This window comes from Hippocampus comes, unplaced genomic scaffold, assembly GCF_001891065.2.
Source record: "Hippocampus comes isolate QL1 unplaced genomic scaffold, H_comes_QL1_v1.1 scaffold177, whole genome shotgun sequence".
Classification (NCBI taxonomy): Eukaryota; Metazoa; Chordata; class Actinopteri; order Syngnathiformes; family Syngnathidae; genus Hippocampus; species Hippocampus comes.
Window position 1 is genome coordinate 2225606 of NW_017806158.1, and position 22606 is coordinate 2248211.

General features: G+C 41.2%; 1 protein-coding gene across 2 annotated transcripts; it reads right to left on the reverse strand.

Annotated features, from left to right (window-relative positions):
- Nucleotides 1-9088: 9088 nt before the first annotated feature.
- Nucleotides 9089-21880, reverse strand: rps6ka4 (ribosomal protein S6 kinase, polypeptide 4). Of its 2 annotated transcripts, XM_019895169.1 has the most exons (19): nucleotides 21597-21880; nucleotides 20986-21109; nucleotides 20340-20411; nucleotides 19272-19339; nucleotides 18689-18839; nucleotides 18444-18559; nucleotides 18004-18111; nucleotides 17784-17864; nucleotides 15615-15718; nucleotides 14566-14716; nucleotides 14323-14484; nucleotides 13823-13948; nucleotides 13596-13729; nucleotides 13325-13418; nucleotides 12305-12475; nucleotides 11882-12073; nucleotides 11638-11797; nucleotides 11145-11308; nucleotides 9089-11056 (listed from the first exon to the last, which is right to left on the reverse strand). In XM_019895169.1, exons 2-19 carry the CDS (start codon nucleotides 21071-21073, stop codon nucleotides 10844-10846), a joined length of 2355 nt encoding a protein of 784 aa, XP_019750728.1. In that variant the 5' UTR covers nucleotides 21074-21109; nucleotides 21597-21880; the 3' UTR covers nucleotides 9089-10843. The 2 variants fall into 2 exon arrangements, with proteins under 2 accessions (XP_019750728.1, XP_019750727.1); XM_019895168.1 differs by having other exon boundaries at nucleotides 20986-21879.
- Nucleotides 21881-22606: the final 726 nt, after the last annotated feature.

The following is a 22606-nucleotide window of genomic DNA, read 5'->3' on the forward strand; positions in this document are numbered from 1 at the left end:
TTTTCCTCAAAGAATGAAGCTTCATCCCCCAACTGCCAAACATGTTCATCAAAGAATGCATTTTGATGATTCTAATTAAGGGTGTGATTTTCCACATCGCTGAGCTGACTTTACTCAGGCTCGCGACATACGGCACAGTACCACTATAGCGGCACTGTTGAGAGATAAAATCAGCACATATTGCTTGTGCAAGAGCCGAGAGCTTTTTTTTTTTTTTTTTTGCTCCTCGTAGATCACCCGTAGTGTCCTCACAGACAGCGGGTGCATCAATGGCCAGCCAAAACAAAGAAGTGAGTGCACTGGCGCAATCAAATTCACATTTCTCTTCCTCAATGGCAAAAGCTTTTAGCGGAGCAGACGAGGAATATGATTTGTGAGTTTTTCAAAAGCTTGTTTGTTTAGTTGATCGTTTCCCTGCTGGGGTAAAACATTGTCGGCATGATACAGAAGAAACCTGAATTTTGGGGTTCGGGGTTGATTTTCAAATGTTCTCCGGGTACTCTAGCTGCCACCCACATGCTAAAAGAACGCCTGTGTCCTGAAGTCTAAATGTTAGTGTGACTATTTGTATGTTTACGTGCACTGTGAATGACTAGTTACCAGTCCTGGGTATCTTCTCGCTCAAAGCAAGCTGGGATAGGCTCCAGCTTGCCTGCAACTTTAATGAGGACGAGAAGGCCTTCTAGAGAAAACGACCGACATTTGATATACACCAAACATCCACAACATGAGGAGGAAGAGAACAGAGAAAATAATGGTTTCTGTTTTCCTATTCATTTCAGTAAAAGTTACACAAGAGTGTAAAACTATTCATGTGCAGGAACTGGAACATGAAACGAACAGTGAAGCACTACACAGTGTAACTAAATTAATAATAAAGCCACCATAGCACAAAATTCTTCCCTCAGTGTCAACCATTTACCACTAACCCTTGCTGTCTTTCCTTTCTGAGCAAGTGCACACATGCGCATATAAACATTTACATATTCACACATACTTTGGCTCAATCCTCCTGCAGCATGTAAAAGAATCTAATTAAAGTGCTTCACTGTTTTGCGCGAGGGCAGGAATGCATTCCAGGTCTCCTTCGGCACCTTTGACATCTTCAGCACATATGAGGCGAGGCCTGACCGATCGCCGCGGGCGCTCCCGATAGCCGCCGTATACATTAGCGTCGGCTAAAGAGCAGTTTAGAGACTCTTAATAAGAGCAGTGCACGACTCCACAATAGAGTTATTGTATTTTGCCTGAAACGCCGTTTGTGTGCGTCGAGCGTCAGTCTTGCGTGCGCCTGTAAATGCACTCATGCATTTCAAGGGCTTGACCCAGATCACAGAGAGACATAATAACGAATGACAGGTTGTCCTTTTGAAAGCCCTCTGTCCTAAAAGGCAGACTGGCCATTGCCTGCCTCCGTATCCAAATAGCCCGATGCCTAAAGGAGGAAGTGCAGTACAACACTTAGCTTGAAATTCCATCTTGTGCCCGTTTGAATGCACTCTGTGCTTGCTAACTGCTCATCACGATGTTCATTAAAGCTCCCTCTCTCAAAAGAGAGTGGTTTTATAGCTGCTCAAAAATGTAAATGTGTTGTAGTTCATGTTTTCTACAAGTTAACATCTTTTTTGGGAGGGGCGAGGGTGATTTTTAATTTAAAGTTGACTGCTACTAAATTGCTAGCTTCATATGTCTTACCAGAAAACGTGATCTTTGTGAGGCGATGAATTTATCAATTGACGGATGAACATTTGCTTAAATTCCCGAAAACAACAATCAACTAATTGATCCATTGTATGTTTCAACTATTATTTTCAATGGAGAGGAATGGATTCTCTCTGAATGTATTGAGATATGGTTTGAAACTGTAACTATCGTATTGGCCCGAATATAAGACTGTGTTTTTTGCATTGAAATAAGACTGAAAAAGTGGGGGGTCGCCTTATATTCGGGATCTAGACATTATACCCATTCGCGACGCTAGATGGCGCCAGATATCATTGAAGCGAATGCTGAACTTGACTCCCCAAGCCAAAGTGAACCCCTGCCACGAAGAATAAAAATAAAAATAGTGGTAGCAAATATATTGTTATAATCATTTGTTTCAGATGTATTGTAATTATTTTCTGTATAAAAATTAATTTGCTGTTCAAAAAGTATTTTTTCATACTTGAGCCTTGAAAAAGAGGGGGTCGTCTTATAATCAGGGCTGTCTTATATTCAGGCCAATACCGTAATGTCACAATGTTCTTTCGTTCTTTCGACAAAAATGAACAAAGATCCTTTTGAACATGTACATCAGTTTCTCGTGTTTTCCATGAAAAAAAAATAATAATAATAATCATGAGCAACCGAAAATCAAGTCCTCCCTTTTTTTTTCTTCAATGTTACCATCTCATTCAGGCTGACTCAACAGTGCCTCATCTGTTACAGCTAGGTACTGCACTTCATTTTGCCTCCATTGAATTGACATCACAAAAACTACATAAGATCATTCTGCCCATCACAAGTATCACTGAATATCACACTTCATTGTGTTCTAAATTTATCTCACTCTAAATATAGCTCAAATTGAACACAGTTTGTATAACATGTGCAAGCCTCCTTGGATCATATGTATCCATAATACATGGAAACGTGTCTGCATGTCATTAAAGATGCAGCCGAGCAGCTAATCCCAAAGACTTTAACGGCACTCTTCGGCAAACAAAGATCATGTTTTATTCACAGTATGTCATGTTGTGACACAGCGCACTGTTTTCACAAATTCCACTGCTTGGAGTTATTCCAAGCTAATGGGCCTGAAGTCATCCTGAGTGGTGTCATGTGAAGGACACACGAGCCATGTGGACTGGAAGTGGTAGTACATCAAAGCTTGAACATTTCATACATTCGCAATGTGGTCTCAAGAGAAGCAACCCAACGGGATGGGGACAAAAGGATTTTGTATTCTTTTTCCTAGTGAAATGGTGGCAACAGCAATCCCGCACGGCATCAAACACTTGAGATGATCACTGAAATTATTAAAAAGGTATCGCTATGAAGCGTCCATCATTTATGATTTGAGCATAAAGATCGCGTTGCTGATAGTGGGCGCATGTCGCGCCTGTTCTAATCCATGTTGGTGTCCAACTGTTACAGAATAATCTATGCTACGTGACGGCTAGTCTTCCTCTCTCTCTCCAAGATCTGGTGAAGTCTGTTACGGCTTCTTGCAGCTTCCTGAAGCGTTTAACCTTGTCAGAGATACGCTGGATCTATTAAGATTTCTTGAAAAGGTTGAGAGATACAGGCTCATTTGGAATGACTTCCATTTTTAATAAACTGCTCACAGCCCTGTGAGATCGGATAGCAAGGACATGGACGAGAGAGAGAGAGAGAGAGAGAGAGAGAGAGAGGCCTTATAATTTATATTAGAGAAACCAAAAAAAAAACAATTATTCCACCCTCCTTTGCATTGTGATGCGCTTATTTCTATTGTGTGGGAGAGATTTTCTTTCCAAAGGCGGTCTCGTAATTTTCTTTCAATGTTTACCTCGCAAAGGCCCGCACCGCAGACGGCGACCATCGGCTCCTGAAGTGTAGAAATTAGTTTTCACGGGCGATGAAATTCAAATTTTGAATCGAAAGTGAACGGTGACGCAATGTCACAGATGTAACATACTAAGACAATAAATTACATATTGTGTTTTACAATAATACAGTAACAATTTATAATTTACAAAGTAACCCTGACTAAAAAGTAAAGTGTGGTAATGACCATTCCGTGACGACCCCCACCCCAATAAATTCATTGGAAAATTTTAACCAAGCATATTTTTATTTGAATGAAACTTGCTGTACTTCTTGATAGTGATGACAACACTACATGTCCAATTTTAGGTCAATCGGCGGAGGGGTTTGGGAGCAGAAAGGGGCGGGGGCCACCTTTCTTTGAACCCTTACATCTCATAAACTGCTCGGTCGGTATTCGCAAAACAGGTGTTGTTGGAAAGGAAATTCAACAAGGAATCCAAATCTACCATAATTAAGAATTTTAGTGCATATTTTAATGACTTCACATTTTGACTTATAACTTGACCTTGTGGATCACACACCAAGAGTGTTTGCAAAATGCAGAAGTGTAGACAGTAAATGGGGCAATCGTCACAAACGGCCTTTCCAATTTACACATTCTCGACTTGATTCTCGCAATCTTCCTGGACAATCATGCTATGTGCTTGATGTTTCACTAAAATACTACTGTGCAGTATACCCGTGTGGAAATGTTGCTTTGTGATAAAAACCAAAACAAACCAAAAAACTCCAGGAGTAGCGGTGTTTTCCATAAATGGAGATCAGTAGATGTGTGGCGTGGCGTCAACAAATGTTCACACTTGTTCAGTTCCGTCACATTTGGTCGAGTTTCTCGGTGTGCCCTAAAAGCACCTCGACTGCCGCTGTCATGTTTACTATTCCAACACTTTTTTTTTTTAAGAACCTTGTTCAAGTGGACTACTGGCCAAGAAATTGGCCTGTTAGGCTTGCTGCACATCAAGTGACATTTTCAAATGTGACTGAACTGGGTAATTGCTAGAAAGAAAAAAAAAAAAAAACACACAATTTTGGACTTATACCCGCACACCAGGTGATTTGATTGACCCTCGCGCCCGTGACTCACTAATTTCAATGAAAAAATTTGTGATCAAGAAACAAGCTTTTGAGTTGCCACAAACACAGCATTTCTGTCCATTTGTTTTTTTACTGAACCACGAACAACATAGTGCGATTGGCAAGCAGGAATGTATTTGCCCTGGCCACTGTACCGATAAATGAAAGACAGCGTATGGAAATGATCGGCCCAGTCATTGACTGCACTTATTTCAGCCACGCAGACTCCCCACACTTTGCTTTTTAGCCACTGGTAAATATGAGCGAAAGAGCGAACACTGCAATAGGATACAGAGACCATCTGGATCTCGCTTTATGCTCTGGAATGTTTTATTTTGCCTGATTTGTTGTGAAAGGTCATAATAGGACACTTGGAGACACCGGTCACCGGTGAAAATTTTCAATCACAGCAAAACTTGTAGCCAGCGGTTAGCAACTCATGATAATAGCAGTATGCCAGGCGGAGCGCAACAGGTCGGTGGCGTTCAGCCGTGTCACTCTCTGTGCGGCGGGAATTACTTTCAGCAAATAAGATGTCAGCGGCAGTTGTATCAGAACGTCGCGATGCCTTGAAGATGGACGTGTGAGGGGAGGTAATGGAAAACCTCATTTCAAGCAGAAGCTGAGAGATGATGGAAAAAGAAAGTCAGTGGGAGGAGTCATGGTGATCCAGCGGACAGGGTGAGGTCAATTGAATTGAGAGTAAAAGATGTAGGGAGCCTGTTTGGAAACTGCGAGAGTTGGAAAAACCTTTTAGGCTTCTGAATCAATTTACTCTGATAATCGCTTTGCGAAGGCTCTTTTAGTGCAAAGGAGAACATGTCGATGGTAAAGACAAATAGAAAGGAAAACCTTTGTGTCTTTTTGTGGCACCTTCCATTCCATAAACTAGTATTAAATATGAATGGCACTCGGTTGGGCAAATCTTGACCAACAAATTGGGTCAGCACCATCAAATCTGCACAAGAAAATCATCAGTACAAAACTAGAACAAGGAAACATCACCGATTCTCTTTCCGTGACTGATTTATCTTCGTTCATTTAACAAAATCACAGCACAATCTCAGCGGTCAACATTGAACAGCAATGAAGTCAGAAATGCACACACATACACGTATATTGAAGAATTTTGCATGACGGATTTCGCTATAAAAATCCAATATTGGCTCTGCACCTTTCTCTCAATCTCCAACAAATCTCCTGCCGTCACAAAATTTCACTTCGCAAAAAATAACAACAGCATCCTCAGTCTAGGCAATTACAACACAGGCAGCGCTGATCAAAACCCGGCATTGTTATCTTTGTAATGGAAGATTGGTTGATTTAGCTCTGCATTGGACTTCATCGTGTCTACTTTTCCCCTTGATTTCAAAGGACAAACAACTCAGTGCCATGTAGTCGGCTACTCGGGTACCACATTAGGATCTTTACGTCAAGATCTGTTCACGTGGGTTGGCTGCCACAAAAAAAAAAAAAAAACGGTTGCCTGTGTAAATGCCACTGGGTCCGAGGAGAACAAAGGTTGCAGGGCGAATGAAGTCATACGCACACACTGCTCGTCTTCAAACGCAAGCTTTCTATCCTCCGATGCCCTCAGCAAGTCATGCGAATAAAGTGGCTCCTTTTCCCCTGCAACCATGCCACCCGCACGGACGAATAGCCCAAAAGCTGCCAGGGGATTTGAACTGCGGACCTCTTGGACATACTAATTAATGGCAGCTTTAACTTCTGTTGGCCCTCGGGTGATAAACTAATTTGTAACACGGGGTTTTCAAAAGGACTTATTGAGGGAGGTTGGGGGCTAGACAGGAAAATGAATTCATCAAGTTCATTATATTAAGAAATTATCATGTGAAGTCCATGCAAGAATTACATTTCCATCATAAAATAAAAAGAATATGAATGTTTTGTTTTCTGTTTGTGATTACCTCTCATTCTCTCTTGATTTCACCTCTCCTGTTGTTGGGTTTTTTTTTTCCAGCATAATGGTGCTGAGTCAGCTGTCATCACTTCCCCAATCACCACTTCCTGGTTTTTGCTTTTTTTTGGTGTGGATTTACTGGGTCACGCCCACCAGAAGCAATTTTTTTTCTGGGCCATTATCTGCATTTTTTTTTTTTTTTTGCCAAGAGTAAAAAAAACACATGATGCAAAAATAGAGACTGCCTCATCACATGACAATAGTGGTAAAGGTGGTTCAGAAACTGTATGGATGGATGTCAACAATATTGTCTTGTTAACTAGTTTTAGGTAGCCAATCGCCTATTTGGGGGGGTTTCATTATATGATGCTGTGAAATTGACATGAAAGCATACACGGAAAAAGTATCTTTGTGTCTGCTTTATTTTTCATGTAATCATTTGGCCACAAAAGAAAGCCAACAAGACGATTGATTTTAAAAGGCCCTAATGAGAAATCAACCCAAAAGGCCTTGGCTATATTTATAGATTCATAATAAAATATTTTCTGACTTGGTCTTTTTCTGTTAGTGAATTTCCCGTCTATCTCCTGGTGTTTAATTGCATCTCGTACTCTCAAGCCTTAAACTATAAGATTGCACCCCTGTTTCAAGTACGATGATGTGACATACATTTTTCATGTGATGTACATGCACAAGCCAAACAGATATAAAAAAAAATTAGACTGCAGTCATGCAAATATAGCCACTGTGATTGTAGATTTAATTACAATGAAGTTATATTAGGTGGCACTTTTTAAAATGGCATTGCCATTGTTCATTTTTCTGATTAATTTGCAAAAATTATGTGGTTCTCTGGCCTCATAGTGGGTACATCCTGCCCACACATTTAAGTTCCTTGAATGCTAATGGATTGTTCATCGTGTTTTATGTTTCATTTCTTTACACGCAAGCTCTGAAATCGTGCCAGGAAGCAACTTAATGGCATGAATATCCTGCTGACTATGTTCTCAAATGATCCATCCAGATCTGTCTTTGTCATGCTCAATATACTACTTTATTATCCACTCAATATATTATTAATTATCCACTCAAAAATTAATTTGATTAAAGGCTGCACGACACATTATATCAGACACTATATCACTTAACAATTGCTCGGAGTGGCTTTCGGGATGTTAGTGCCAAGAAGCCTACTGACCCCCGGTGGAGTGGAGTTTATGGGGCTCAGTGCCATGGACGGCATCAGTGCACACAAGACTTGAAAGCGAACCATTCGAGCGTTGGGGGCCCTCAATGAAAAACACCTGACTGTTTAAAATTTCATCAGGCGTACACATCAGTTGTTAGGACATCGCATGTAGTCGCGAAGCTCAGAGTGGATCTTATCAGAGTTTCTGTATCCACCTTTAAGTTGAGACAAGAAGCCTTTAATGTTTCACCTCTGATTTGGGGATCGTTTTCAGAGTGGTTCATGAAAGTTTTATGAGTAAAAGTGCTTCTTCTTGTGAGCACTTGTCCTTCGATGGGTACCGGTACGAGTAAGAGATGGCTGGAGTGGTAACAGCAGCCTTTTGATGCTTACGCAGTCCGCTGGATATGTTGTGCACCTCTCAAGTGTAGCACAGAATCCATTGGCAAGCCAACGATCAATGTGCGCGCTGCAAAGCATGTCAATCACTTCCCGCCGGCTCGTACTACGATGTCACGTTTGGTGTATCTGCCGATAGTTGCAGAACGACCGATCGAGACGGATTCACAGCGAAGAAGTGAAAGCAGATGTGCTCACCACTGCTCAACTATTTTCTACTGTACTGGGACTGGCCATAAACGTGCTTCGTTACAAAGGATTTAAAACACACTTCATTCATGATCCAAGTACCCCTTTAGTCGCACTAATCACCGTATGGAAGATGTTAAGTCACTAAAGAACATTAATGAACCTTTTAAGTACGGTAATGACTTCATCACTATCGGTTCAAATATCACTCGGACCTCTTTCTTCTTCAGCGATTCCTCATTCGAATTGATCCAGCTGCTGAAAAACACCAAAGAGAATAAACATTCTCATTCATATTTGTTTAACAATAGCTCCTTCCTCCGTTCCTCTTTCGTGTCGCAACCTGCACACAGGAAGGCCGGAGATGTGAACGGCGAACCTCAAAATGGAACCTGCACAAAAACACAACACCACAAAAGAAAAAAAAATCTGGTGATATTATAACAAACATGCCATGATTTTTTAACAATAACGGTAGGTACACATTTACGTAAGATAATATTCCCTCAACCCAAGATCTCTTACGTTATGGATAGGGAGGGGAACCGATACTATTTGCTCTTGCGCTCCCCCTACAGGTGTTGTGTGTCATTTCAAGGGAATGTGGTAACCAAGCTCCAAAGAGCCATGAAAGGTCAGAATCAATGTGCTGTGGAGCACACATTAAACGACAACCTGCACCCCAACACAGGCAACTTAATGTACAGTCAAAATGGTTGAGCCAAAACCAGACAAAGAAAACATCTATTCCAAAGTAATGTTTATTTTGCAGCAAAACCAATGGTCTTGGTGCAAATAAATCCCAGTTACATCAATGACAGTGCATCGCAATACAATAGTCAAGTTACAAAAAAAAAAAAAGGAAAAACAGGACACTGAAAATCATTTAGTACAAAACTATCCACACCACTCAGCGCAGTTTCAGTGAAATGCTCATAAACATCCGGTTTTGTTTAAAATAAAAACACACAAAAAAATAAGGAGACTAAGGCAGCAAACAACTTAAGGAACAAAATCATACAATGATGCTTCATTTGGTACACGGATGACACCACAAGTGATCTCCCCGCACCACACACATTCACACACTCAGACATTCACAGTCCTGGTACACAAAAGCCCATTTAATACGCACCCCATTACCACAGCTTTAAAGTCAATTACACATAATAAATATCAGTGAAAGCACCTTTAAAGCTGAAATGGATTTTATTGATAAAATGACTGTGCAACATGTAAAAAAAAACAAAACACGAGGACACTAATATACCATGAAAAGTTTCAATTATGAAAACTAATTTGTCTTTGTAAATCAAAGTATATACAGCAGATCTCAAGAGTGGCTTCCAGAGATCTAAATGAAAGTCATAATTAAGTGTCTCATTGTGATCATTTAAAAATGTGATTGTTTAAAACCAGAGCTGTAAAAACATTTCAGTTGAAGAAGTCCACCCAGTAAGTCACTGGACTGTGGCTGCACTTCTCTGGCAGGACAAGAGTACGAACACATACCTCGATATTTTTGATCAAGCCAAATGTAAGATAATTTTTTTCACAAGATATGCATGCTTGAAATTGACCAGTACTTAAGGCAAAACATTTACAGCAAGTTAAATCACAACTGCCCTCACATTTGCTCCACTAGGACATTTGTGGAAGCAGCCAACACTGAAAATTAAACTCTTCTTTTGGTACAGTTTTGAAAAGTTGATGGTAAAGTAAAATATTTTAAGCTGCAATGAATTTAAAAAGTCTCTGGAAGCAGACAATTCATCTTCAAAACATTTTTTTTTTTTTAAATAGCGTGCCTTTTCCTATATGCAATGTTAAAGGTTCTGAAGCTCTGTTTTGATCATTTACATTCTCAGCCCAACGTGCAAACTTTTATTGATCAGCCTAAAACGGAAAAAAAAAACCCAAAAAAGGAACCAGAACACTTGTAAAAGCAGACGCCAAACTTCTGCCCTCATTGGCTGTGAAATTGTACCCCCCCATATTGATTGTTATTAAAGCAGCACGTTACAGATATCACCATTGCATCTGCATTGTGTAAACGTGTGTATTCACTCGCTTCAATTCTGATTGACTCATGAATATGGCTTCTGCTCTAAATGGCTCCTTTTTCCCTTTAACCCGACAAAGCCAGGCGCCTTTTTTTCCATGGTGGAAACAGACATATCTCCATTTTGAAACGGATTTTAGTGTCTGAGGTTACTGATAGATGCCGAGAAAATACTAAGTGTGCATTTCCTCGAGGCCACATTCTGCATTTCTGTGCATCTTCGCATCCCAGCGAGAGCTTGATAGCGTTAGTAATTCACAGGAAAATGTGGCACAATGACAAATTTTATCCCCAGTCACATTGTAATACAATGGAATTCAACTTCACGTTGAAAACCATCTTAGTTAAACCAACCCTTTGTTTCATCTGTGCATTTTTTTTAACTCGTCTGAGCAAGTCTGCATGACATATTCTTGATGTGTTTGCTAAACCAAGGCTAGCTCTGCTTTGGGCTGACAGTTTGCTTTGGCTGTGCTTTTGTTGCTTTTGCAGAGGCAGAGGAGGAAGTGGAAGAAGAGGAGGATGAAGAGGACGAACTCCATCGGGTCTCTACGCCTGTACTTGTCATTTTGAGTTTCCGCCGTTTTGCAAGGGGGGCATTGTCAACGCTCTTTAGAAAGAAGCCCTCTCTCTTACCACGGTTGAAAGCCTGGCGACAGGAAAATGACAAAAAGTGTGAGGGAAAACTCACTTTTTTTTTTTTTACGAGACATTTGCCAAACAGTGCAACTCGTTACCTTGTAAGTGGCGTTCACAAAAGTGCGCACAGTGGGCCCGCTGGACTCAAGCACGTCCGGAGTGCACAAAGGTGTGGTGGACATGGACGCTCCACCCTGTAGCCAGCCATTTTCTTTCAGATCGGAGAGCTTGAGTCGCCTTTCGGGGTCCACTGTCAGTAGCCCTTCAATCATGAGAGATTTGAAGGGTTGAGGTCGTCACGTTATTTTTTAATTTTAACGTTTTTTACTTCTACATGTGGCAAAATGTGTGAATGGGATTTGCTTGAATTAAAAACACACAAAATCCTTGAACATATTGACCTGTTAATTTCAATAAATGACGCGTTCTTAATTAAGATTTCAAAAGTATGCCCACCACTAAGAGTAACAACTCTAAAAAGGGTGTGATTAAAAAAAATAAAAGAACCACATAGTCTAAAAATGAATTTGAAATCCACATTCCAGGCAGAGAGTGAAAGAGTGGCTCATTTACCCAAAGCTGATTTCATACCTTTAACAAGTTCTTTAGCATCTTCTGACACACCCTTCCACGGCTCCCCATCCAAGGAGAAATCACCTTCTTTAATTTTTTGCATGATATCGGCAGCATAAGACGACGTCATCCCCACTTGCTCGCTCTGGAACGGCACCTGGCCTGACAGCATGGTGTACTGATAAAAACACGCAGATGGAGATCAGGGTCCGGGCTAATCTGACAGATGTCTCGTAATCAGTCATTTTTACATCGAGATTACCAGGATGACCCCAAGACTCCAGAGGTCGCAGGCTTTGTCATACCCTGCACTCTCAAAAAGTTCGGGTGCAGCGTACTGCAGTGTGAAGCACGGCGTCTGCAGCGGGGCGCTGCCAGCAGGACACAATCGGGCGAATCCGAAATCGATGACTTTGAGAACAGAGTTCTCGCTCTCATCTGTAAATAACACGTTCTGAAAGGGAAAGAAATAGAGACTCTTTTTAAAAAATTGTCCTGTTATAAATTTCCTCTTCCTTGAAAAGCAAGGCAAAAGTTTACTTTTATTTGCCGAAACATACTGTATCGTATCCTAATTTATTGCGATGAAGGAATCGTGTTGATTATGGTTTTGCAAATCCTGCAAGGCCTCCATCAAGCGCAAATGTTTGAGCAGCGTTTTTAATTTTCATTTATACTGTCGCACCTCTGGTTTTAGGTCTCGGTGCACGACTCCCGCCTCGTGCATGAAACTGACAGCTGAGACCAGGCTCTGCAGCAGCTGGCTGGCTTCTGCTTCGCCAAATAATTTCTTCTTCTTGATCCTTTCAAGCAGCTCGCCTCCACGTAGAAGCTCCATCACTAAGTAGGTGTGGTACTGAGAGAAGAAGAAGAAGACCGTGTAAAACAAACTACTCTGATATGGAATATAGTTCAGTTCAGCTCCCAAAGGATTGATTTAGAATCAAACTAATTTGACGGACACTAGCCGGACAAGGAAAAGTGTGACATCAAAACAGCACAATTGCAGCCTGTCAATGAATTTAGTAAAGACAACACCGAGGGCGCAAAAATTTAGGGTCATCCGGCACATTGTGTTCATTCTTCTTGCGGCCGGCTGTTTACTACATTTTTGTTGTTGTTTTGTTTGGTGTTTTTCACATTCCTTTCGTGACACTCAAGTGACATTTTTCGTTCAACTAATAACTAACGGCATTGTGTTCTTCCCCACCCTTCAATGCATTGTACTACTAATGTTCGGTACCTTTCGATACCCCAGACTAAACTTGATTCATTCATTTTCCGATCCGCTTATCCTCACAAGGATCGCGGGGGGTGCTGGAGCCTATCCCAGCTGACTTCGGGCAGTAGGCGGGGGACACCCTGAAACGGTTGCCAGCCAATCGCAGGGCACACAGAGACGAACAACCATTCGCGCTCACAATCACACTTTGGGATAATTTTGAGTGTTCAATCAGCCTGCCATGCAAGTTTTTTGGAATGTGGGAGGAAACTGGAGTCCCCGAAGAAAACCCACGCAGGCCCGGGGAGAACATGCAAACTCCACACAGGGAGGCCGGAGCTGAAATTGAACCCGGTACCTCTGCACTGTGAGGTCGACGCGCTAACCCCTGGACCGCCCAGACTAAACTTTAAAAAATAAAATAAAAGAATACATTTTGGGACGGGCACATATTGGTCATTGCACAATTCTTTGCCAATTTACCTGATCGGTATAGACATCGTGGAGCTTAACAATATTTGGGTGAGCCTCACATTGCCTCAAAGCAGCAATCTCCCTCTGTGTGTTGACCTCCATTCTGAGGAAGATAAAACATTTGCTTCATTTACTGAAAGACATGAAAACAAAGAGAGGTAAAAGTAGGCATATGGGAATAGCTGCACAGTGGGCAGCCATCCATCACCGAGGATTCAATACCAAAAAAAAAAAACAAAAACTGCATTTTAATAAAAATTATTGGAGACCTTGACCTCACCTGCGGCTGACAATTTTGACTGCATACTCAAGGCCACTTTGCTTATGTGTACATTGTCTGCACACAGAGAAACTCCCCTCACCTAAGGGTGGCCCCTGGAGGCACAGCTCATAGTTCAGAAAAAACTGTGATTCCTAAAAATAAAAAAATAAGAGTATTTAGAGTCACGGGTATGATAAAGTACAAAGAATTATGAATACATTATTTTTTTGGGGAATGTTGCATACCGCTAACATTGCACTGCGCTGGACAGAAGCAGAACCTGGTCGGTCGGCGGGAACCTGGGATTCCAAAAAGTCTCCCATGACAGCATTTTTATTGAACAGGATGGAAGGTGCAATAAAGGAGTAGCCCTGGGATAACACAAAAGATGTTGGCGGGCATTTAAGTGTCGCCAACTTTAAACAGTGTGCTATGGCAGAGAAAAAAAAGAAAAAGCATGAGCAGTCGTGTACACCAGACTATTTTTGACACTACTCACAAAAAGGATTTCACCTGCTTGGAAGATAGCGGGAAGTTGTGCAAAAAGTACTCAAACATTCAATAGTTAGTTGGACATGTTCATTTAAAAGTTTACCCGGCTTAAGTTCACCTGTAACGGTTCATTTTAGATTCATGTGCAAATTTCATCCGAAAGCCAAGTAGCCTCATCTTTTTGTGAGTACGGTAGTTTATATTGGCGAGGGCTGTTATTTTACAGCTCCTAATTTGGTCAACAAGGACTGACCTGGAAGAGGCGGTCAGTGCTCGGCGGTGTGCTCGCTGGAGAGTAGACTGGATCCATCCCCGTGAACTCCTCCGCAAAGTTCCCCACATCAAGTTCACTCTTCAGCTCAGGCTTGAACGGGCTTGAAATCTTTTTCTGGGCAAGATCGTCCCAGTTCAGTCCCTGTTCGGAAAACCATATTCCAGGTGTTACGCACAAAATAAAAGAGAGAGCATCATCTGAGGCTCCTTTAAGAAGTAGAACCTTGAAGAAAGCGTGCGTCTTGATGTCTGCAGCACCGCGCGGTCCAGAACCGAGCCGCTTGTGAGGATCCTTCACCAACAGCTTCCTGATGAGGTCCTGAGCAGTGGGTCCAATCATAGAGGGGAATGGTGGATCACAGCGAAGAATACGTCTGAGAAACGTGGGATGGAACAAGTTGAAAGTTACGTTACTTTTAGCTTAGATGTTTTCACAAGCACTCTAACCTTAAACCAAACCGCTATTACTTACATGTCAAATACAGTGTTCTCCGGTGAAAAACAGAACCCCCGCTATAAGAAATTGATGCCGAAAAAAGGTTTACAATTGTCTCAAAATGCCGTAAGACGCAAAAAGCACTACTTTTGTCGAAATGAAGCACCTTGGTTCACTTAAACATAATATTGCAGTGCTTGGTAACAAAGATGCATCGAGATGGCAGGAAATGACTAAATAAAGCTCCTCAACGCAAAAAGGTTTACAATTGTCTCAAAATGCCGTAAGATGCAAAAAGCACTACTTTTGTCGAAATGAAGCACCTCAGTTCACTTAAACATAATATTGCAGTGCTTGGTCACAAAGATGCATAGAGATGGCAGGAAATGACTAAATAAAGCTCCTCAACTTAACCCAACATAGTTGCTTGGCATCAAGAAGACACAAGGTGGCACCAAAGCAGTACCTTTTTTAATGCTTTGACATGTGCATAAAAGAGCAAACAGGAAGGTTCTTAGCCAGTAACGGAGACTAGGTTCCAAACAGGGTAAAACTGTATCGCATTTCCATGGCAATAATGTTTGGCGCGGGATGTCTGGCACATTGGTGCAGCACAGTGCAGTAGTTGCATCTTTTGAGCATGCATCACTGCAGGTATTGCATGCCCAAACAGAGTTACAGCAAGTATGGTTATGCTTGTGTGATGTCCAAACAGAGTTACAGCAAGTATGGTTATGCTTGTGTGATTAGCTGCTAATCTAATTCCAGTGGATGCTCTTTAATTTTTTTTCTAAATTCTCACGAAACCATGTTGGCTCGATTTATGGACAACTCACTTTGACACCTCGCTCTGAGAGTTCCTCTCTCCCTCCAGAGTAAACGGAGACGCTCCTGTCAGCAGCTCGAACATCAGGATTCCAAGGCTCCACCAATCAACTGACTGCAAAACATCACATGAAGGTGAAACCAACAACTTATGCAGACGTGAATGTCTGTTGTTCCTTATTGTCTTCTGTGGAGGAAAAAAATATATATATTAATAATTTATGGCGCGGTATGGTGATTCATTGATTGGAAGCTTCAAATCTTGTATTTAGCTGGCAACTTCAAGATTGTATACTCCACCTTTAAGATGATACCAAAACATCCAACTATGAATTTAGGATAACACTTGCCCTCATCTGGGTTGTGGATGAGCAGGAGCCTGGTGATTTTGCCTGTAGGTGATTTTGCCTGTAGTTGGCTAGTATCAAGGATAAACACCTTTTCACACTCACATTCACACCTAAGGACAACTTATAGTTTTTCCATGAACCCAACAGGCATGTTTCTGGAATGCGGGAGGACGCCGCATACCCTGAGAAATCCCACGCCAACAAGGAGAGAACTCACAAACTCCCACATAGGAAGGCCGAGCCGAGCCTCGAACCCAGAATTACCGGTACTCCACTGTGAGGCAGATGTGATAACTGCTAATCTACTGTGTTCATGATATTGAAACGTCGAACCTCTGGGTAGCTCCTTCAGCCAGAGATTGATACACCCGCGCTGCAAGAAGGAAAGGTACCGCCGCTCGTTCCTGCCGACTGCTGTCAGGCTACTGAATAGATGCACCTGAAAACCTGGACTCTTCCCCACACACCCATTGTAAATAGCACAGCCAGCTTATGCAGCATATGTGCAGTTGCACATATGCTTATATCTTATATTTTACATCTTATATTGCATTCTGTACTGTTTCCAGTTCATTTTTTAAATATATTTTGTGCATGCAAATTCTACATGTTTCTTTCTACTTTCTTCCCTCCAAATTTTGCTGCTGTAAATTGCGAATTTCCCCATTGTGAGACAAATAAAGGTTTATCTTATCTTAAAGGCGTGTATGTAGAATTTCAATGTGTCCAATAAACTACTGTTTGCGACTTTCAGAACATAAACAAGACAAGATAGGTGGTGTTCTCGCAGATGGCAGAACTCTTTTTTTGTGGATTTCAAGGGGTTATAAAGGTGCTACAGATGACAGGACCCCGAATTCTCTCTGTGTTGACGCCATGAGTGTGTGTTATGACATTGAAGAGGCTCTAGAGCTGATTTTTTCTGCTGTCCAGCAAGACAACTGATTCAGAAGAGGAAGTGGAGGATGTATTAGAAGAGGATGGGGAGGAATATAACCCAGAGCATGATCAATCATCTTCAGAACAAGAAGAAATCCCTGAAACTGAAAGAAAGACTTTCCTTTCAAAAAATGGCAAAATAACATGGTCCTCAGCAGCATACAACCAACAAGGCAGGCATGCAGAACAAAACGTACAGGAGCTCCTGAGAAACCTGATGATCCACCTTCCACAGTCACTTCCCCAGCGAGGGCAAGTAAGAGGAAGAAATGCCAGTTCTGCCCTCAAAAGACGGACTGTAAAACACAGACTGTGTGCTATAGGTGAAAGAAATATATCTGCAAAGGCTGTGCACAGGAAGGCTGAGTCGAGCCTCGAACCCAGAACTACCGGTACCCCACTGTGAGGCAGATGTGGTAACTGCTAATCTACTGTGTTCATGATATTGAAACGTCGAACCTCTGGGTAGCTCCTTCAGCCAGAGATTGATACACCCGCGCTGCAAGAAGGAAAGGTACCGCCGCTCGTTCCTGCCGACTGCTGTCAGGCTACTGAATAGATGCACCTGAAAACCTGGACTCTTCCCCACACACCCATTGTAAATAGCACAGCCAGCTTATGCAGCATATGTGCAGTTGCATATATGCTTATATCTTATATTTTACATCTTATATTGCATTCTGTACTGTTTCCAGTTCATTTTTTCACCCTCCTGTTGTCCTCGGGTCAAAATGTTCTACTTTCTTCCCTCCAAATTTTGCTGCTGTAAATTGCGAATTTCCCCATTGTGAGACAAATAAAGGTTTATCTTATCTTAAAGGCGTGTATGTAGAATTTCAATGTGTCCAATAAACTACTGTTTGCGACTTTCTTTTACAACTGCAAACCTACCTTGCCATGGCCTGTTTTCCCCCTGATGATTTCAGGCGCCATGTACTCAATGGTGCCGCAGAAAGAATAGGTTCTTTCCTTCTACAAGATAAGAGAATGAAAAAAATACAGTAAAAAAAAAAATAATAATAATAATAATAATTTCCGAAGAAAAATAGGACCGCAACCAATAACAGCTTGCAATACCAATGATCATCCACATTGTGTTTTTGTACAATACCTCTTCCCGCAGAAATTCTTTGCTGAGTCCGAAATCTGTCAATACCACATGACCTTCACTGTCCAGGAGAATATTTTCCAATTTGATGTCACGGTACACAATCCCGAGCTGCACAAAACCAACACCTCAATTACATTGATGGTTAAAACAGTAGGTTAGCAACAGATACTGTATACATAAAAAAAAAAAAAAATACTGAAAAAAATGACAGCTTTTATGGTTATATTTATTAAGTGTTTGGTGGTGACCATACCACAGTTAAATAAGGTCAGTGAAATGTTGAACTGTTTGCTTCAGTACATAACATTCTTTGAAGATACAATATTGTCCATTTAAAATGAGGCAGTAATACACTAACTCTGAAGAATAAACTCATCTTCCCACTGCCCTACTGGATTGAAATCCATTACCTGCACATTGATGTAAAAGGGAACACAAACCTTGTGCAGATGCTCCAAAGCCAGGATTATTTCTCCAATATAAATGCGCACCGCCTCCTCAGAAAAGTGATCTTGCTGATACAAATGAGTGAACATCTCCCCTCCACTCACATAGTCTACAGACAGAAAGACACATAATAGATATTTAGCAAAATGATCTGCCAAGGAAAAAAATATCCATATAGGTTCGAAAGGAAAAACAAATATAGAAAAACATTATGTTTGGTTCAGTGACCTCGACTCACCCAGGATGAGGTGCAGCTTGCTCTGTGTCTGAAAGGCATAATGAAGTGTGACTAAAAAGGGCGACTGGCGAATATGCTCCAGCACCTGCCTCTCGGTGCGAGTATGTTCAGTGGTCTTGGCCTTCTGAACGATAGCCGCTTTCTTTAGCACCTGTAGAGTTCGAAAATTAATTAGGGCTTTTTGAAATGAAATACTGAATGGATTCAAAACCAAATGAGGTCATAGCAAGTAGTTATGGCAGTGTTGATCAGTCACACATTGCCCAAGTTTGGTTGTTGGCACAATTATTGCCCCCCCCCCCCCCAAAAAAATAGCCAATTAAAAAAGACAATACATTTTAATGGTAAGTATCCACAATTCAGAACAATACAGCCTGTCTTGGACATGTGTTACAGATGTTTTTTTTGAACAAAGTTGAGTGGCACAAGTTGTAGGTCACATTAACAATGGAACATTTTAGGGTGGGTGCCTTTTTTTCTCCACTGTATGTAGCTTGCCCTTTCAAGCCTTGGGAAATAAGTGGCCAATTTAAGCCTCTCTCTGGATCTACCAAGCCAAAAATACTTGGACTTTCAGGCTTACCTTCATCGCATATAGCTGGCCTGCATCGTGACCACTGTTCTTCCTCACTAAAAACACTTTTCCATACGCTGGATATAAACACACATTTTAGAACAATCAGTTACTTGAAGTAAGATGGAAAACTAACAACTTAAGATGATTGTATGTAATTAGGCGACGGGCCATAACAAAACAGCATTCTTACAAGTTTGTATTGTTCTCAAATTGCATGGTTTGCTTGTGATATGAACATAATCATAAAAATCCTTATCATGTTGTGCTCCCCAATATTCTACATCCAAATAGATTTGTACAAACATTGATGCAAACAGAATCCAATTTGCAATTTTCAGGGACGTGTTATTCCAGTGTGGTGTTATTCAAGCATAGCTACAATAATGCCCTGGCTACAATTCACTTTTGCCTCTGATTGAAAATCATGGAGCCCACAATACATGGAACAAAAATACAAACACAAAAGCTAACATTTTTGCTCCCATTTTTCATGAGCTTAAACGAAAACATCTACTAAGACCTTTCTTCTCTGTACACTATAACTCTCAAATGCAGTAAAAAAAAATTCTCTCTCTCTCAGAGAGAGAGAGAGAGAGGGAGAGAGAGAGAGAGAGAGAGAGAGAGAGAAAAAAAGAGTATAAAGGAGAAGTCAATTCAAAAAGACATCTCAATGGGCGGCCATTTTACTACATTTTCTCGACTGAAGATGACATCCCAATTTCTCTGGGCTCAGGTTACGACCAATCACGGCTCACCCGTTTTCTGAAGCTGAGCCGTAGTTGTTACCTGAGCCCTGAACAACTCTGATGTCATTTTCAGTCGATGTCAAGTGGCAAAACAGCGAAATGGACAAAAATGTGTGGATTTTACTGTTTAACTCTTATTCCACAAAGGCCACATTAATTACAATGCTGTGTTTAGACTAGTAGTGCTGCAGAGAACAAATTCTTGTAAAGAAAATTTTGGGGTTGATTTCCCCTTTTAAGACAAAAAGTATCATGGGTTATTGCAAATGAAGGATGTATTTCATCATGTATGGGCGTTGCGTATTGCTGCCAATACAAGTCTTTTTACCTCCAGTGCCCAACACTTTGAGGAGCTCAAAATTCTCCATGCCGACCTTCTCAGTGTGTCCTGTGAGGTTAGCTGGTGGCAAGAGTGGGAGAAAAGAGTTGGCATTTATTGTTTATACACCATTTGGTACTGTAGAAGTGCAGTTTTGCACAGATGTATTCACAATATGTAACAAGTTTTTGTGTTATGTCGGCAAGTGATATAGAAAATGACAAAAATGTCATAGAAGACCAGAGACGACAATGCATCCCCCAATGGTTTATTACAATGTTTATGTACAACAAATGTTATATGTAGGTGGAAGAATTAAGTTTTATTTTCAGGTCACATTAACAAATAACTGCCTTTTTAATAATGCATACTAGTAAAATGTCATAAACTAAATCGAGCATTTTGGGGCCGGAGTGAGATTTCTGGAGCTAAACTAAACATACAGGCATGTCAACGCTGACTGGAGTGGGATCTCGTCTAAATTATTAATTGAAAATGTAAGAATTGAATGCAAAACATCACTGCTTTTTGTGATTCATATAGAGTATTTCCACACAGCTTTACGCTTAGGTTTGTGTCATCTCGATTTCCAGCAGTGCTCTCAATAATGGCGAGGCAGTGATCGATAAAATACACGATCAGAATATTGACTTACCATTGGTGATTTGATGCTTGACGGTACAGGCGCTTTCATTTGCCTGTGTATCGGAGTCATCACTACTATCTGACGTGTCCCCCGACATAACTTGAGCCGGAGTAGTTTTCCCTGCACGAACTATCTGAGATGAATTGTAAAACACTTGTTTGATATTAGCGATATTCCACTCTGCGCAGCTAATTTATTTACTGTTGTTAAATTGTGGAGACGACGAGGATTAGAGGAATGAACGGACAGATGCGCACAAACAAGCCGCCCTTGTATTAATCCTAGTGTTTGGCATTCTGCGGTTTTTATCACGACAAAGCAGCTGTAAAACCACTTACATTCTGATTATGGAACAGTGTCGGTCATCAATTTCTCTACGGAAGGTGAGACTGTTTCTTTCGGTACTGTACGTATTATTACACTGAAAGTTTAAGAAACGGCGTTAGCTTTAGTTGCTAAAGAGTTGTCAATGTATATTCACTCGCATTCACATTAGCGCTCCCTTGAGACTGATCAAATGTGAATATGAATCGACATGTAAGGCGGAGTCGCGGCTTTAATCGCTAAAATATGCCAACTGGCTCGCAGACAATCTGTGCGGTAGTTAGTAGATTGACAACCTGAAATCTGGCTAGCAAATGGCTCTTGTTGTCCGTCAAACTTTGTAGCGTTAGCCGGGGCTAGTGTTTTCTGGATAAATAACCTCCTCGGGTCTCGGCGATAAAGGCCATGCTGGAGGAAGGGCTCCTTTTCTTCTCTGCCTCCGCAAGAGCCTTATTCACGTTTCCTCCATTTTTTTTCAAGAACTATTAACACATCACTTGATGTTTGATCAGCTGCGAGCTAAGTGCTAATAGCAGGATGCTTTCGACACAACCTGGGCGATGCTCGTCACGTGACTATGAAAAATATGGGCGGGGCCACGGTGGATGTGTCAAATCCCAAATCTGTCAGAAATGGAACGAAAAAAAAATTTTTTTAAATTTGAATACCACCAAAAATTTACATATTTTTGTTTCTCATCTCATAAAGTAAAACTCATATGTAGCTTCATTTCCAAGAATGAAAATATTCTTTTGTAATACTGTATACACCTCATCTGCCTTGTTGGGTCCGGTGCAAGCTTACTGGAAAATGAAATCAGCACCCCCAAAAATATTGTCATCAGCAAGTATAAGTGCTCGACTTCAAAAAAACAAAGTGGACTAATACCAGCATGTGACATGACAGCCTTCGTCATCACTGACTGCCTGTACAATTTGGGGACTTGAAGCTATGTGAATTCTGTGCCTTTTCCTTCATTCTCCAGACTTTGGGACCTTGATTTCCAAATAAAATGCAAAATTAAAATTCGTCTGAAGAGGACGTTGAACCATTGAGCAAGGTTCTTTTTCTCCTTAGCTCAGGTTAGACACTTCTGACGTCTGTGAGTTGCTTGACAGCAGAAATGCGACATGTATACCTTATGACCAGGAATTCTCAGTGTATGCACTCAGTCCACTCCATATGAAGCTCCCACAAATATTTTTGGGTTTTTTTTGTTTATCAATGTCCTCAAAGGCATGGTTCTCGCTTTTGCTGGTGCACCTTTTACATCCACCTTTTTTTCCCCCGACTCAACTGTCGACGC